General features: G+C 39.0%; 1 protein-coding gene across 9 annotated transcripts in view; it reads right to left on the bottom strand.

Moving 5' to 3' along the window:
- tjp1b (tight junction protein 1b) overlaps positions 1–11,679 on the bottom strand; it is a 97,983-nt gene extending 86,304 nt beyond the window's left edge. For 7 of the 9 annotated variants that reach the window (XM_037766255.1, XM_037766259.1, XM_037766260.1 and 4 more), the window contains exons 1-2: positions 11,165–11,678; positions 10,454–10,565 (exon numbers count right to left, since the gene is read on the bottom strand). In XM_037766255.1, coding sequence (XP_037622183.1) covers positions 10,454–10,565; positions 11,165–11,600 — 548 coding nt within the window. In that variant the 5' untranslated portion in view covers positions 11,601–11,678. Of the gene's footprint in view, positions 1–10,453; positions 10,566–11,164 lie in introns of all 9 variants that reach the window. The other 2 variants (XM_037766256.1, XM_037766261.1) reach the window with 2 other exon arrangements.
- Positions 11,680–14,748: the final 3,069 nt, after the last annotated feature.

The following is a 14,748-nucleotide window of genomic DNA, read 5'->3' as shown; positions in this document are numbered from 1 at the left end:
TACTTTTCTTTCCAAAGGAGGAAATACTTCCAATTTAGCAAAGCACCTCAAAGACAGACATCCAGACAATATTGTTTGTTTTAAATACTTGAAGGCTACATGCCACTGTTCTGTTTTGCAATGTTAATAGACGTTTCTTTTTATTTATTACTTAAAGGCTACATGCCTCTGTTTTTTGTAATGTTCAAATGTTTTAATAAAGCAGTGCGTGTTGAATTACACGGGCTTCATTGTTTTTTTTGTTTTTTTTTACCATGGTATCGAATTGGTATTGAGAATTGTGTAAATTCACTGGTATTGAAAAAAGAAATCTAGCCCGTGATGGGAGACTTTGACCAATCACAGGTCATTTCAGAGAGAGAGCGTTCCTATTGGCTGTGCTCCGGCTGGCTCAACTTATCTCAACATGGCTGCCGGCCGGGTCACAAACTTTCTCATTGTACAGCTAAACAGTACACTACAACATGTTTCGGAAAAAACTGGAGGTGTGAAATAGGCGTTACAGTAACAGAATATTGATTCATATTTGATCAGCGCTGCTGTTTGATCGGAGTTTGTGAGTGATTGACAGTTGCTTATAGACGGCAGGCTCCAGCTCGGCTCTGATTGGTTGTTTTCCTCCGGTCTGTCAGCTTCAGTGGACGTTTAACGGGGAAAAATGGCCCATTTTTAATATTCATATATGTTATTCCTATGGTCTGAGACAGCCCAAAAATACTAGTAAACATGAACTCTCTCCCAAATCCCAAAACTAGAGTGTTAAAACTCACATTTGTGATCTCATTGGGTATAAAGTGTGGAGCTTGTTCCATAGACAATGAATTGGTAGAGATGTTATAGATGACACTGAGAGCACCCAGAGGAATGATCTGAGTATATGGGTACATTTTGAAAAAGAAAACAATCATTCTGTGGGTCCACAAAAGTCTCCCATTGTCTATGGAGCAGCTCCAGACTTTATACTGGAGTTTTCTGGCTTTGAGAGAGAGCAGCTCATGTTCACACATATTGATTGAGCTTTCCTAGGCCATGGAAATAACATATTGGAATTCTATATTTAGGTGGTGTTACCCTTTAAGTCACATGTTGTCATGACGTATTCGCTAAGTCTTCAAATTTTTGGCATTTCCATTCTTTCCACACACTTTTTGAGTGCAAATTGAAAATGCACATAAAAACAGGTAGATGGAAACGCACCTGCTGTCAAGGTTTACTGAGCCACCTTTAATGTTAACACCTGTGCTTTTCCTACTATGACAAAATGTCTGCTGTCAAAAAGGTCTATTAGCAGTTACTTAAACATATACTGTATAAAAACAAAATTAGCGCAAGATCCACTTAATGGAAATTTTCAGGAACTTTCAGCCACATCAGTGAATGGAGTAAAATCAGAGTATTAATCCCAGATATTTTATGTGTGTTTGGAGTAAAACCCATCTGCTGATGACGGCCATAAAATGAGACTGACAGCTTGAATTACTGGAATTTTTCAGGAGCTTTCTGTTGCATCCCATGGCCTTCACCATATTATTATAAGTTCATAAGATTTAACTGATCCAAGGTCAATAAGGTCAATAATGAACCTTCAAGCTCATATGGACTCAATCTACTCTGTCACACCCAGAACAATGTGAATGTAAAGTAAAAGTACTGAGTGGAACAGCTGAGTGAGGTTATTATTATTATTAAACGTCTGACTCAGTTATCTCTCTTGTAAACGAGCAGGGCAACCAAATATAATGGATTGCTGCTCATGTTACTGTATGTCTGACTGATATAAAATCAAAGTAGTCAGCACACCTACACTCGCAGATAGGAAAGGTTCCGTTGGCTCTTTTTATAATGCCAGATGTTAACATGATACAGTTGCTGGTTAATTAAACTTAAATGTCTCGCACAATGAAATTGGGGAACAGGCTATAGAAAATGTTCAGGGACCATTCTTCGGTTACTTTTGTGTTTCACACAACATTTGTCACATTTTCCTGAAACCTGCCGTAACAGAATGATATGGCCAGAGGTGGTTTTAATTCTGCACATCACACACGAGACATCCAGTGCTACTGCAACCCAATCTCATGGAAGGCGTATGACACATTACAAGGACATTGTCATGAGGACTCATTTTAGACTTTTCACGTGTCATTTGTACGCCGTCATTTTTACGCCACGCAACAAAACCAGGAGTATACTGGGGGTAAAACTAGGGTAACGTCTGCGGTTAGGTTTAGGCAACAAAACCACATAGTTAGGTTTAGAAAAAACAACATGGTTGGGCTTAAATTAAGCACGTAAACAGAGTAAAATACGTACGGAATCTACGTCACATAAGTACGGAAAACACAAAGTCACAAGCATCACTAAAAAACGAGACAAAAGTCACTAAGCCCACCACAAGCAGGCTTTCTCACTTTTTATTCTATAGCGTAGTCTATTTACGCAGATATGTTTACATTGGACTCAGAACAGTCTACATGGCGTACAAATGACACGCCAAAAGCAAGAATGGCGTTCTTATTGCACACTAAATGCTTTGCAAATTACGTGTCATTCATATGCCTTTTCGTGAGACTGGGCTGGTTACTGACTGGATGGAGTCTCAGCTCACATTGAACAAGTGATACACAACTTACTATATAGATAGACAACCATCAACACTCCCCACCATCACACCAACGGGCAGTTTTCAGTTGCCAGATTACTACACCTGTGTATGTATTTGGACTGTGGTCGGGAACCGGAGCTCCACACAGAAAGGCAGCATTTTTTTTATAAAATATCCCATTTGGTCCAAGCAGGGAACCACAGGGTTTATTCATTTGTTTGTCACATGCAAAAGCTTGGAGACTGCTGGTGCATTTTGAACAAATTGGCTCTCATTGTTACATAGACATTTGTTACACTCAGTATATTTTCCATAACCTGAATTCAAACATTGCCAATCAATTACAATAAATGAGATTGCCACAGGCATGAGCAGAGCAAATATTGATGTCCAATATTACTGTAGAGTCATCTAAAATTCAAGAAATGAGAATACACAGAGAAAGTGAAAAATCTGTGGCATTTCTCTTGAAGTTGGATGGGTGATAAAGGATGAAAATTGTACCAAAATCACCAGTTCATGTCTCCCCTCCTCTACCTACCTCACACCCGCTATTGGACATTTTAATGGACTTATTCTACTGAACTAATTTTGTTAGATTTTTTTCACTGGAAACACCTCTTGTACGTATTTTATTGAAAACCTTTTAATGGATTTATTAAAAGGAAACCCCACATGCACAATATTTCACACCTGAGAGAGATAATTACATCTCCTGAGGTTTCTTACACTATCTGTCTTATAGAGAGCTCGGGCATGTTGGGAACTATTGATGTTGTGGGCCTAAAATATGAATTAAGAGTTGTTTTATTGGTGATTCTGAACATTTTTCTCCCCATATCAGAACAAACTAAATAGTAGTTTATCTTGTCCATAAGTAATTTAAAATTAAAGTGACATATTTTGATGCTTGACAAAGAAAATCTGCTTCTCAGTTGCGCTGCAGATTATACAGTGACTTAATGTTTGTAAGAGGTGCAGTACACAGCAGCTCGGTCTCAGTGGACTGCGCCCACACCACCTGTCATTAACAGCAAACAGAGGCTGGCGTGGGTTGTTTTTCAGTCAATAGACTGACACTTTTGTGCCGTTCTAAGCTTCAGAGTAAGTCGATTAGTCTAGACTTTGAAGTCTTAGAGGAGTAGAGAAGTGCTCACCTGAGTAGAGAGGTGCACTTCTCACACTCGCTCACTACGCCAGACAGACTTAAAGAAAGCTGCTGACAGTAAGAGGTCTGAGGAGGCCAGATAAATGCAAACTGAGGATCTTAGATTTATCTACCGTGAGAAATACAATACTACAATAGCTGTTATAAGCATTATGTGATAAAGGGATTATCTGGTGAGTTAATTAGGAAAAATCTGACTGAAGCACATGCTGAAAATTAACTTAAGCAACCTACAAAAGATTTCCACCATACAGCTGAAGAGGCAGAGCATGGCACTGACACCGCCAGCGTCAGGGGAGTGAGTCCCTCTGTGGCCCATGCTGCTAAAAATGTATGCATCCATGACACTGTAGTGCTCTAAAGTATCCTCCACATAGTGTGTGCTATACTACAGTACAGAGAGTGTAAACCCCTCTATGGCAAGTGTAGGGGTAAAAATATAGGACTGCAAGTTTAAATACGCTACAGCGTGTGGTTATTATGTATAATGAAATCAATGGTTAAAGTCCCTATTTCTAAAATAAACATCTATGTTTATATAGGTATTTTATAAATGATATTTATAACAAAGCCTGATATAATGTGCAGAGAATGAACATCAGGCCTTTTCTGTTATTTAAAACTGCTCTTTTTGTGGTTGCCAGTTAGTTACTTCTGGGTGACTGGAAGCAGAAAACCCTTCAGGGCATTACAGGAACCTAAATTCATCCCGTGCTCATATGCCCAAAAAAATCTCCCATGCAGTATCTGCTGGTGAAAAAGCTTCTCTGTGTAGCAAGAAGAAATTAAAATATATACATATAAAATAAACAGTAATACACACATGAAACAAGCGTGCTACACAGTTTGAAACAGGATAGAATCAGTACAGGTCAAAAATCCAGTCATGTAATCAGCAGTAGGCTGTAGCTTCCACTGAGGACACACATTTTTTCTGTGAATTTGGGGGGTTTAGCAACCTTTTTGTTTATTTTTTAGGCTGCTATTTTTTGACTCAGTGTTGCACCAGAATTTTATTTAAATTGGGAAATCAAATGGTAACGCTTTAATTTACAGGTCCATAATATCCTAATACATATCTGGAGGGAACTATTTAATGTGGTACTAATAAAAGGGAAAATACAGACTATGTTCTGAGACTTAAGTTAAGTTTAGTTTAGTTAGTTTACTAATTTGAGTTTATAAGCTGTTTTTTTTTTTATTATTTCTAGAGGATATTCTTTGGCCACTTGGAGGCAGCAGAAACAAGTTGTAAAACAACATTGCCACATCAAATTCTTTTAAGTTGATATGTTGCTTATTTACGCATCCAGCAGCTACGGAGCAACATTATCATTCATTTGGAGTCGTGGTTGTGTCCACCTTATAAATTTAAGTCCAATAGTCACTCTTTTTTATCTCTGTTTTGGTCGCCACCAACTCCTGGGTGGAAATATCTGTCTCTTTAGCTGCTAAATGCTCCACTATGTTCACCAGCTAGTTGCTAACTGTGTGTGTCTGCTGTTTCGTGCTGAGCAGGTAGTTTACAGTTAGTTTTTAGAGCTTTCTCATCGAAAACAAAAACAACGTTATGAGAGCAGTGCGAGTTACTGAAACAGTAAAGTTGCAGGTCGGACTGCTAAACAATGACCTGAAACTCACTTTAAAACTTGGTAAAGCCGAGGGGAGCTTCATATTCTGGTGATAATTCTCTGTAGGTTTATCAGATTTGGATCCCAGTAAAACTTAAACCTCTTTTGAAAGTATTGGTACTAAATTATGTGTAATAACAAATAGGGGAAGATAAGAAAATATCAGAAATATCGAGTATTGCAATATTATGTTTTGCGATACATATCAGTTCTCAAAAACACCGTATTGATTTTTAATTGATTGTTTACATGCAAAGATTAACAGGCAATACTTTCATTTGCATAGAGATGCACTATCTCAGTGTATCAGTGCAATGATGTTGGATGTTACAGGGACTGTGATACTGTAAATGTAGATCCCACTGTTCTGATTGCATAAAAAAGTAAACTTTTTTTACTCAGATTTTATACATATGGTGGTGTGTTCTTTATACTACGACAGTTTTCCTAAATATCGCAATATATTGAATCGTAACCTCTGTATGTTTATACTTATCGTACCGCTAGATTCTTGCAAATACACAGCCCTAATAACTAAATAGTTGGCACTAGCAGAAAATAGGTAGCATGATGGTACCTCACTGTAGGTTTAGATCAGGTGTAGAATGATTGAGTCTTGGCTGCATGCTGGCGGTGGCGGTGGCGGTGGCATCGCTGCTTCCTTTTAGTAGCCTCTCAACTAATACACCACTAATGGAATCATCAGAGCGACAACAAACCTACCAGCAGCGCACCCTGTCACCTCCCATTGACCAGGACGCCATTCAGATAACTCTCCTGATTAATCAGACACTACATATCGTCATTATCAGGCATGTAAGACGACACAGCAGTCATTAGTGGACGAGGAAAATGCTGTGGACACACACACACACAAGCCTCCCCTCTCTCTCCTTCATAGACACACACACACACACACACACACACATTACAGGGAGCGAGTATGGGAACCAGTAGCAGTGTGTCAGTGGGGAAGCATTGAGACAGCAGTGGGTCAGTGGTTGTGCTGCAGTCTGAAGCCCGCTGCATACCCATGCACACTCCACTGCAGCACTTTGATTTCACATTGGCATCCCCCCCCCTCTGCATCTCGACGGTAATGGCTCGGAGCAGTCGGCCCAATCATTACCCTTCTCACATGAGATCCCTCTGCTGACATCTCTTATTGCATGCTGCACACACACCGACACAAGCACGTTCACACGGAGATAACAGGCACACGTGTGCGGTAATAACACACTAAAGCACTTTTTCCTCCAGCAAGTAAATAGGACAGACGGGGCTGCCCTTCTTTCTCGTGTCCTTAGACTCTCTTGTCCACTTTATTCCGTACAGCAAAATCAAAGCTGGTTTGTAGGACTCAGAGGCTGCTCCCAGAGGAGACAAACCTGGACGAACGCCCTGAGAACCACTACCGCTGTAACACCGTGATTTATTACTTTTGCACCAAACAAAGAGGAGAAGTTCACAGAGAAAGTCCTCTTCACATGAATGCACTGCAGCAAGAAGAACAAGCGTAATGAAACACACACACACACACACACAGTCACACCTCAGTGCTGTCGCAGTGCTTTCTCTCTATGTGCTGTGAGGTGAGTCATCAGCACAGAGAAGCATAACCTCGCAGCTCCAGCTAATCTCTCCTCTCCTCCTCCTCCTCCTCCTCCTCAACCTGCCAGCATCTCATTTTCTCCACTTATGGATGAAGGCACGGTGACTTACATCATCGCTGCAGCCTCACATATACATATAAGGCCACAGATCCAGACACATGGCCAACGCATCCCGGTGAATCACACACACACAACCTCTGTAGTGATAGATCCTGCGGCTAAAAAAAAGCCAAACTATCCAATCAATAATCATGCATTTAATGCACTTAAATCAGCACTTTGATTTGAGATGATTGCTCTAAATGTTTTTATATGCTGGTTTAAAAATACTACAACAGTCCCGTGAAAACGATATGGCAGTCAGCGGCCCTTAAACTGCCTCACACCGGTTCCCGCGCTGCTCCTACACGGGTCCTTTGTGCCCTTTAAAGACAGAAAACCCAGAGATGTGATTAAATGCTGCATGTTCGCTCTCAGTCAGCAGGATACTGACCAGAGGCGGACGACGAAAGCCAAACTAATAAACACGGTGTCTCTTTGAACCCGCACAGCTGACAATCAATCTGCTCTTCTGCTGTGGATCAGAGAAAGTGTGCAGATGAGAAAGGTGGAAGACCTACACACACGAGGAAGATACTCCCAGGTTGTTTGCACATTTATAACAAGCACGGCTGCAGACATGGTTCACTCTGTCACACAGGGACACATGCTGGCACACGAATTCAGAAGCTGAGCATCCATGACTTGAGGCAGTTTCTGTCCTACTTCTCCTTAAGAGTGAATAAACAAAAGATTATGCTGTTTTTATCTACAAATACATGCAGTCAACCTTGCCCAACGCTGTGTCTGAATGAGCCCGTATTAAGAGGTAACACACAAGCACGTTTACATCAAAAGAGCAACAAAAACATCCTCCCCTAAGTTTTACCTTTCCTATAACACCTCCAGATGTTAGCATCATCACATACTCTAGAGACTTTGGCATACCTTCAAATAAAGTATTTACTCTGACATGAAATTTCAAGAGGACTTACATTTCCTTGTTAGCGTACTGCATCTCCTGTGGAGGCTCTGTGACTATTCTGGCTGTGTGTGCTGCTATACTGTGTTGTGTGTGTTGGTCTGTATCTGTCAGCCTGTTTGCGTGTGTGTGTGTGTCTGTGTGTGTGTGTCTGTGTGTGTCAACGCCAAGGGCCAGACCACTGGGATAGCTGTCTCCGTGCTGACTTAGCTGTCATACATTAAAGAGGCCTTCTTAACGGTCTAGGGAGCATATCAGCTTGTCTGTCCCGTCACTTCAGGCGTCACATCCAAGCAAGCACTCTACCTCACACACACACACACACATACATACATATACACACACTGTCAACTGCTCTCTGCTTCTCCCCTCCCCCCTGCTGTGTTAGCTGGGCCAAGGGTACTCTCCAGGGGTCTACACACACCCAGAACGACACCAACGTTCAGTCATGATGCATTCACAGGGCCTGACACACGGTGACAAAAGCTGCCTCGCAGGACTCTGCACCAGAGTACCGGACCACTCCGGACGCTCTCTAAAATATACAGAAGAAAAGCTCAGCAGATGTCATTTTATGCTCCTCGTTTCTGTCATTTCATTTCCGTACGCAGTAGCGGCATTGCGATGTACCGGTACTGATGATAACCGTGATATTTAAAAATTAAATATTGATATCATAGTAATACACATATGATGATATTGTGTAAATAACCCAGCGCCTCTTCAATCATTTTATATACAGTTATGGTTACAGACTCTCTGTGTGTAATTAATTTGCCAAAAGAGAGACAAAACGTACAATAAACAAAGTTTAAGATAAATTTGAGTTATTTCAAATTTTCCATAGCTATCATGATAATATTGTTATCGTTAGGGCTGCATGATTTTGAGAAAATAACTAATTGCAATTATTTTGACTGATATTGCAATTGCGATATGATTTGTGATTTAAGAGGGAATGATATTGTTTACATCGTTATTCTCATTTTCACTGAAAAACATGATTATGGTGTGATTTTTGCAAGGATCTGTACCAAACAAAGATGTTTTCTTAAGCTTGAAGAATATGATGTGTAGGCCAGGACATCTCTGCAGCACCACAATATTTAATTTTATAATAATATTTTGACACACGTGATTTGACAATTGCTGTAGGCCATATTGCGATTTCGATAAAAGTTCGATTAATTGTGCAGCCCTAGTTGTTGTGAATGCTTTGGCCACGATAATCGCGTAGTGAAAATTTGATACCATGACAGTACGCAGTTAAGTAAACATATCATGAATATAATACTGCAATAGCTTTCACTTCTGAATGATAATTTCTGCCAAATTAGTCAAATTACAGATTAGTGACAAATTAAAGAAAAAAAAGAACATAAAGCGTCTTAGATGTTGGGGCAACACTAGCTGCTTGTACCGTTTCATTGCTCCTTAGCATTCATTGTTCAAGTCCATTCTTCCAAAACATCCAACACATCTTTTCATGTGTTTTGTAATTTTTTTTATGGATTTAAAAAGAACAACACACAATAATCAATATCTCTGTAAATGTGTTAATCAGGCAGCTAATTTTCAACTGCAGTCCTTTGGCAAAATGTTCTAAAACCAATGTAGTGACAGGTAAAAGAATATAAGACAATAATGTGATGATAACAGCAACAACATCAGCAACAACATCAGCAACAACATCAGCATGCACAAGACGGTGCAGAAATCATGCAGCAAAACATCGATGAAATGATTCGACACAACGACAACATCCATCATTCTGGATATGGATCCATGCACAGCAGCATCAAGCAACAGAACACAAATGAGCAACACTGTTACCGACCACATTTTGCACACATTAGCCACACAAAGCAAAAAGACATACTGTAGGTGCTCCAAAATCTCCCATACGCCATCAAGTTCTTCCTTCACAGTAATTTGGCATTAATTAGAAAATAAGAGAGCAGAGATTGTGGTTTGGAATCTGCAGGGCAGACACAGATGCTTAAATAGCTCCATTCACAAGAAAAAAACACTTGATATAGCAATGTTCCTTGAGTGTGAGATGAGGTGATGACAATAACAAGAGGCAGTTTGCCTGTCACTGTCTGGTAGACGCAATCAACCAACACCAGAAGAATAATTTGCTATTTCTGCTTCTGCTATTTCTTCCCCAGGAAGTGTGATTGTCATCAATCACAAAACATTGCAAAGACAATTCAAAAATTTTTTTTGATATTTAAATGAAAGCATATTTGTACCTCAGCACTTAGTAAGAAGCCTTAGATTTAACCTCATCATCAAGATTGAGTTTATCTAAAGTGACATCTAATAACACAAAGGTGATCCAGCAGAAATGAAAGCACTCTAGATGTGTGATGCTTTTACTCAAACGTCAGTAAAATGTAAAGTGGCTCTCACCTGGAGTCAAACACAGGGTCGGTGTACATGGGAGGGGAGCACAGAGGTTGCTCTCCTGGACTATTAGGGGGCACAGGGAGGCCCCCTTTCCTGCCCTGTCCTGGGGCACCATCTGTGGGGACAGATTAATATATTAGACACTTTTTATGGCTCTGCTAATTCACACATCTTCCCCTCTGAGTGGCTGAGTAAGCAGGAGGACTCACAGGTTTGTAATTGTGGGATATTATCCTCAGATAACACTGAGCTGTGAATGCGGATCATTTTTCTTGAGAGTATTTTATGTAAATGTAAGTAAAGCATATTGATTTGGAATAGTGCAGCACAGACAAGGAGTGTCCTGCAAACTACAGCAGCCACGTTGAGGCCATATGTTGTCAGAGGCCATTTAGGAACGCTGGCGGCTCAGTAATCCCCTCAGCCATACAGATTTAAGAAGCTATTTTTGCTGGCTCTTAGTCTGTGGCGCTGGCTTACTGCAAAGTAGTTTTCTTCCCCTTTATATTGTTTTTTTGTTTTCAATTTTCTCACAGAAAATTAAATGCAACCCAAAGATAAGTGAAAATACTGGAGGACTAAGTGGAAACAGCTACAGATCGATGAGCTGTTTCGTTCTGATGCACGCTGAAATGTTTTCCAGCATCAGCACACACACAGCCCTCTATGACCTTTATCTTATGTGTTGGTCATTAGTGATGAATCAGTGGGTACCTTTTTCATCCAGCAGAAAGGAGGTGAGCAGGTGAGGACATGTTTCCTCCAGAACAGAGCAGAATGAGCAGAAGGCAGCAGGTCCCTTTGAGGACAGCTGGTCCAAGAATACCTCTGTCCGCTTCTTGCTGGACTCGTGTCCCAGTATTTCCTTATACTCCCCCAGTGAGAAAACCTTATCATACACCAGGTAGGGGAGCACCGTGCTGACATCCAGCTCACTCAGGATCTCTTGTCGGTGCTGTTTGAGGATCTTAGCCGCCCATCTCTTCTTCTTCCTGGTACATGGCCTCCTGCCAGGCCTCTGCTGCCTCTTCTGCCTCTTCACGAACCACCTCTTGGTGCCGCTGCCAAACATCTTCAAGTTGAGGAGACCCACCAGAACTTCTACAACGGTTCTGTCAACACAGCTCCTAAAGGAGGAGGGGAGGTGCATATTTCATGCCAGTGAAACGATCATGCCACATATTTTCCTTGAGCCTCGCTTTGTTGTTGTCTGAGTCGTTTATCTGGGGCAGGAAGAGACAATCTGGACAGTAGCTGATTTCTAGCTGGCTACTTACCGACACTAAGAAGATTAGCCTCTTAAGTACACCGATGCAAACTGCTCATCACCGCGCAAACATATTTTACATTATTTTGCCTGTCTTGTTGGAAGATCAAACATTTGAGCTACTTAAGTTGTCATTTAATCACCATTTGATTAAAAATGTGTCTAACTAGTTTCTCTTTTTTATTAGTTCCTTGGAGATAATTTAGAACAACCATGTCACAGGCCCCACAGTTATTTTGGGGGATGCTGACTTGCCTCAAAGTCATAAGAGAGTTACAAAAGAAGGCTTGTGAGGTTCAAATACGCTCCCCATCTTGGAAACTCTGCACGATGTGAACTAAAGTATGGAGGACGTAACCTGCCAAAATCAAAAATACATAAATGCATAAATAAATGACTTGATAAATAAATAAATATGGCACTTTATGTACCAAAAATAATATTAAATATAAATGTAGGCATCAATTAATTGATAAATTGTGACATAAATGGATATTTCTGTTTTAATTTACTTTATTATTTATTTACTTTTGTATTAATTTGTATTAATTCCCCTATCTACTCTTCTATTTAATTTTCCATTTTATTTATTTATTTTATTAACATTTATATTTATTTTTACATTTATTTATTTGATCTATTTTTATTTATTTTAAATTTAAATTTAAATTAAAGGTAACTAAATTAAGACGTAAATTAAAACAAACATAAATTTATGTCACATTTTATCAATTAATTAATGTTAACATTTATATTTAATATTATTTTGGTACATTTAATGGCATATTTATTTATTTATCAAGTCATTTATCAGTTAATTAATTAATTAATTTAATTTTAAATCAATAAATTGATATTTCTGCTTTAATTTGCTTTGTTATCTATTTAACTTTAATTTAATGATGATATAATAATATAAATAAATAAAAATAGATTTAAAAATAAATTATTATTATTATTATAATAAAATAAATAAATAAAACAGAAAATCAAACAGAAGAGTAGATAGATAAGGGAATAAATACAAAAGTAAATAAATAAAAAAGCAAATTAAAACAAAAATATCTATTTATGTCACATTTTATCATTTAAAAGAATACCTACATTTATTTTGAATATTAATTTTGGTACATTTAATGGCAATTTAATATATTTAGAGTCATTTATTTTTTATTTAGGCAGGTTTTGTCCTCCATATAAAAACAAGCTGCCCCTGAGCAAGTCCCGTAACCTCCAGCTGCTCCACTGACCAGCTCTCCAACAACTCACCTTCCTGGTTATTGCTGTGAATGTGACACCTGATTAAAGCCAGATTAAACCATTTCGTTACAGGCATTGACCCGTTACATTGAGATGTCAGGCTTGCATTGAGAAGCATTAACATATAATAGAATGGAACAAGGGCATTTAAAAGGGAGCTTAATGCATTGTACTGAAAATCTATTTAAAAAAAAGAGTAATGCAGCACAAACTAGCGTGACCTTGAATCACATTTAATCCAGCTGCTGTGTAAAAGGATGGAGGGATGGAGGATGGCCTAGTTTTTACCAGAAGAGGGTGCCATTTGATCAGTGAGTATCACATAGTAAATCATGTGGTGACAGTTTATATGTGTATCAACTGACCAGTACAACCAGTTGGCCTCAGAGCCGCAGACCAGTGTCATCACAGTGCGTGTTTTAAAAAAAACTCCTAATAGAAGAGTACTGTGAACAATGAAGGGACGCAAACACATCACACAGTGAAATGAGCTGCTACCAATCCCTCAACAGAGAAACTCAACTGGCACAACATCTTAAAATTAAAAGCAAAATCTGAGTTAGTGACGGTGAGCTGGAGATTGAAAGAGGTCACTATCTGAAATCATGGAAACGTTAACTGTTTACGTTAACGTTTAACTGATATCACCGGGAAACTGAAACAGATACATTTCCTCTCGATGTGTCCAACATATAAAACCATTGAGATACAATTTTGGAAAAGCTCGTCTTAACGGAAAGACAGAAAAATGGCAACTAACCTGACAACAATTTTTTATGGCATACACATATCAGTATGTAATGTATAAAATATGAAATTAACATGTACTTCAAGGAGCTTCTAACCTGATTGTATTGTACAAACTAGACGTACATCTTATGAACATAACACATGAAGACATGAACATGAAGACAGGGTCTACAGGACAGATTTTCTTTAATGTACACTGTTGATAATCATTTGCTCATATAACCTGTGTATCATAATCACTATCGCTGTCCTTTTTCTTTATAGGCTATTACGAATGCCATCACATGTCAACCAAATAGCGTGCTGCAGTGATGACTTATTTTTGTAGGCCAAGCAGGAAGTGAGCATCGCCCTGGTTCCCTCGACAGAAAATAAGCTCTGTGGCAAACGCACGCTTATGACATGTACACGTTTTGTTCAGCAAGATAATCTTCACAAATGAACACCACTTTTATGATTTTTGAAGTGTGAATGCAATCAACAGAAGTAAAAAGTTAACGTTAGGCTAAAAACGAACTACACCAAGGTCACGTGAACGCGAGTATACACAACGAGGCTGTAAAGGCGGACGAGTCGGCGCGATGACCTTTAGTAGTCTCATTTAGCCACTTGTTAGCAACGGAGTGGGGTATTTATTGATGTATTTTATATCGTAGAACAAAACATTAAAATCTTTTAAGCTTGTGTTAACCACAGACCTTATTTCAGGCTTCTAACTAAAATCCCATTAAAAAAAAACATCGACTTCCAGACGAGAGATGTGCTAAAATGCTAACTCATTTCCAGGTTTAAGGACTCATTCCTGTAGCACTCTAAAAAGCATATTTAAACTGAAATAGTTGATTGTTGAATACTGAAAAAGAAGAAAACAAAAAGTGTATAATTTACAGTCATACAATCATATTTTAGTAATATATAATAATTAAGTATTTTTACTGTGTTCCTGAACATCCTTCAATCCACTGCACGGCGACACTGGGCGTGCATGTGAACTAAACCATATTAAAGGTTTTTAAACAGT

The sequence above is a fragment of the Sebastes umbrosus genome, chromosome 4, assembly GCF_015220745.1.
Source record: "Sebastes umbrosus isolate fSebUmb1 chromosome 4, fSebUmb1.pri, whole genome shotgun sequence".
Taxonomy (NCBI): domain Eukaryota; kingdom Metazoa; phylum Chordata; class Actinopteri; order Perciformes; family Sebastidae; genus Sebastes; species Sebastes umbrosus.
The sequence above is the reverse complement of the archived record's forward strand: the minus strand, read 5'-3'. Positions and strand labels throughout refer to the sequence as shown.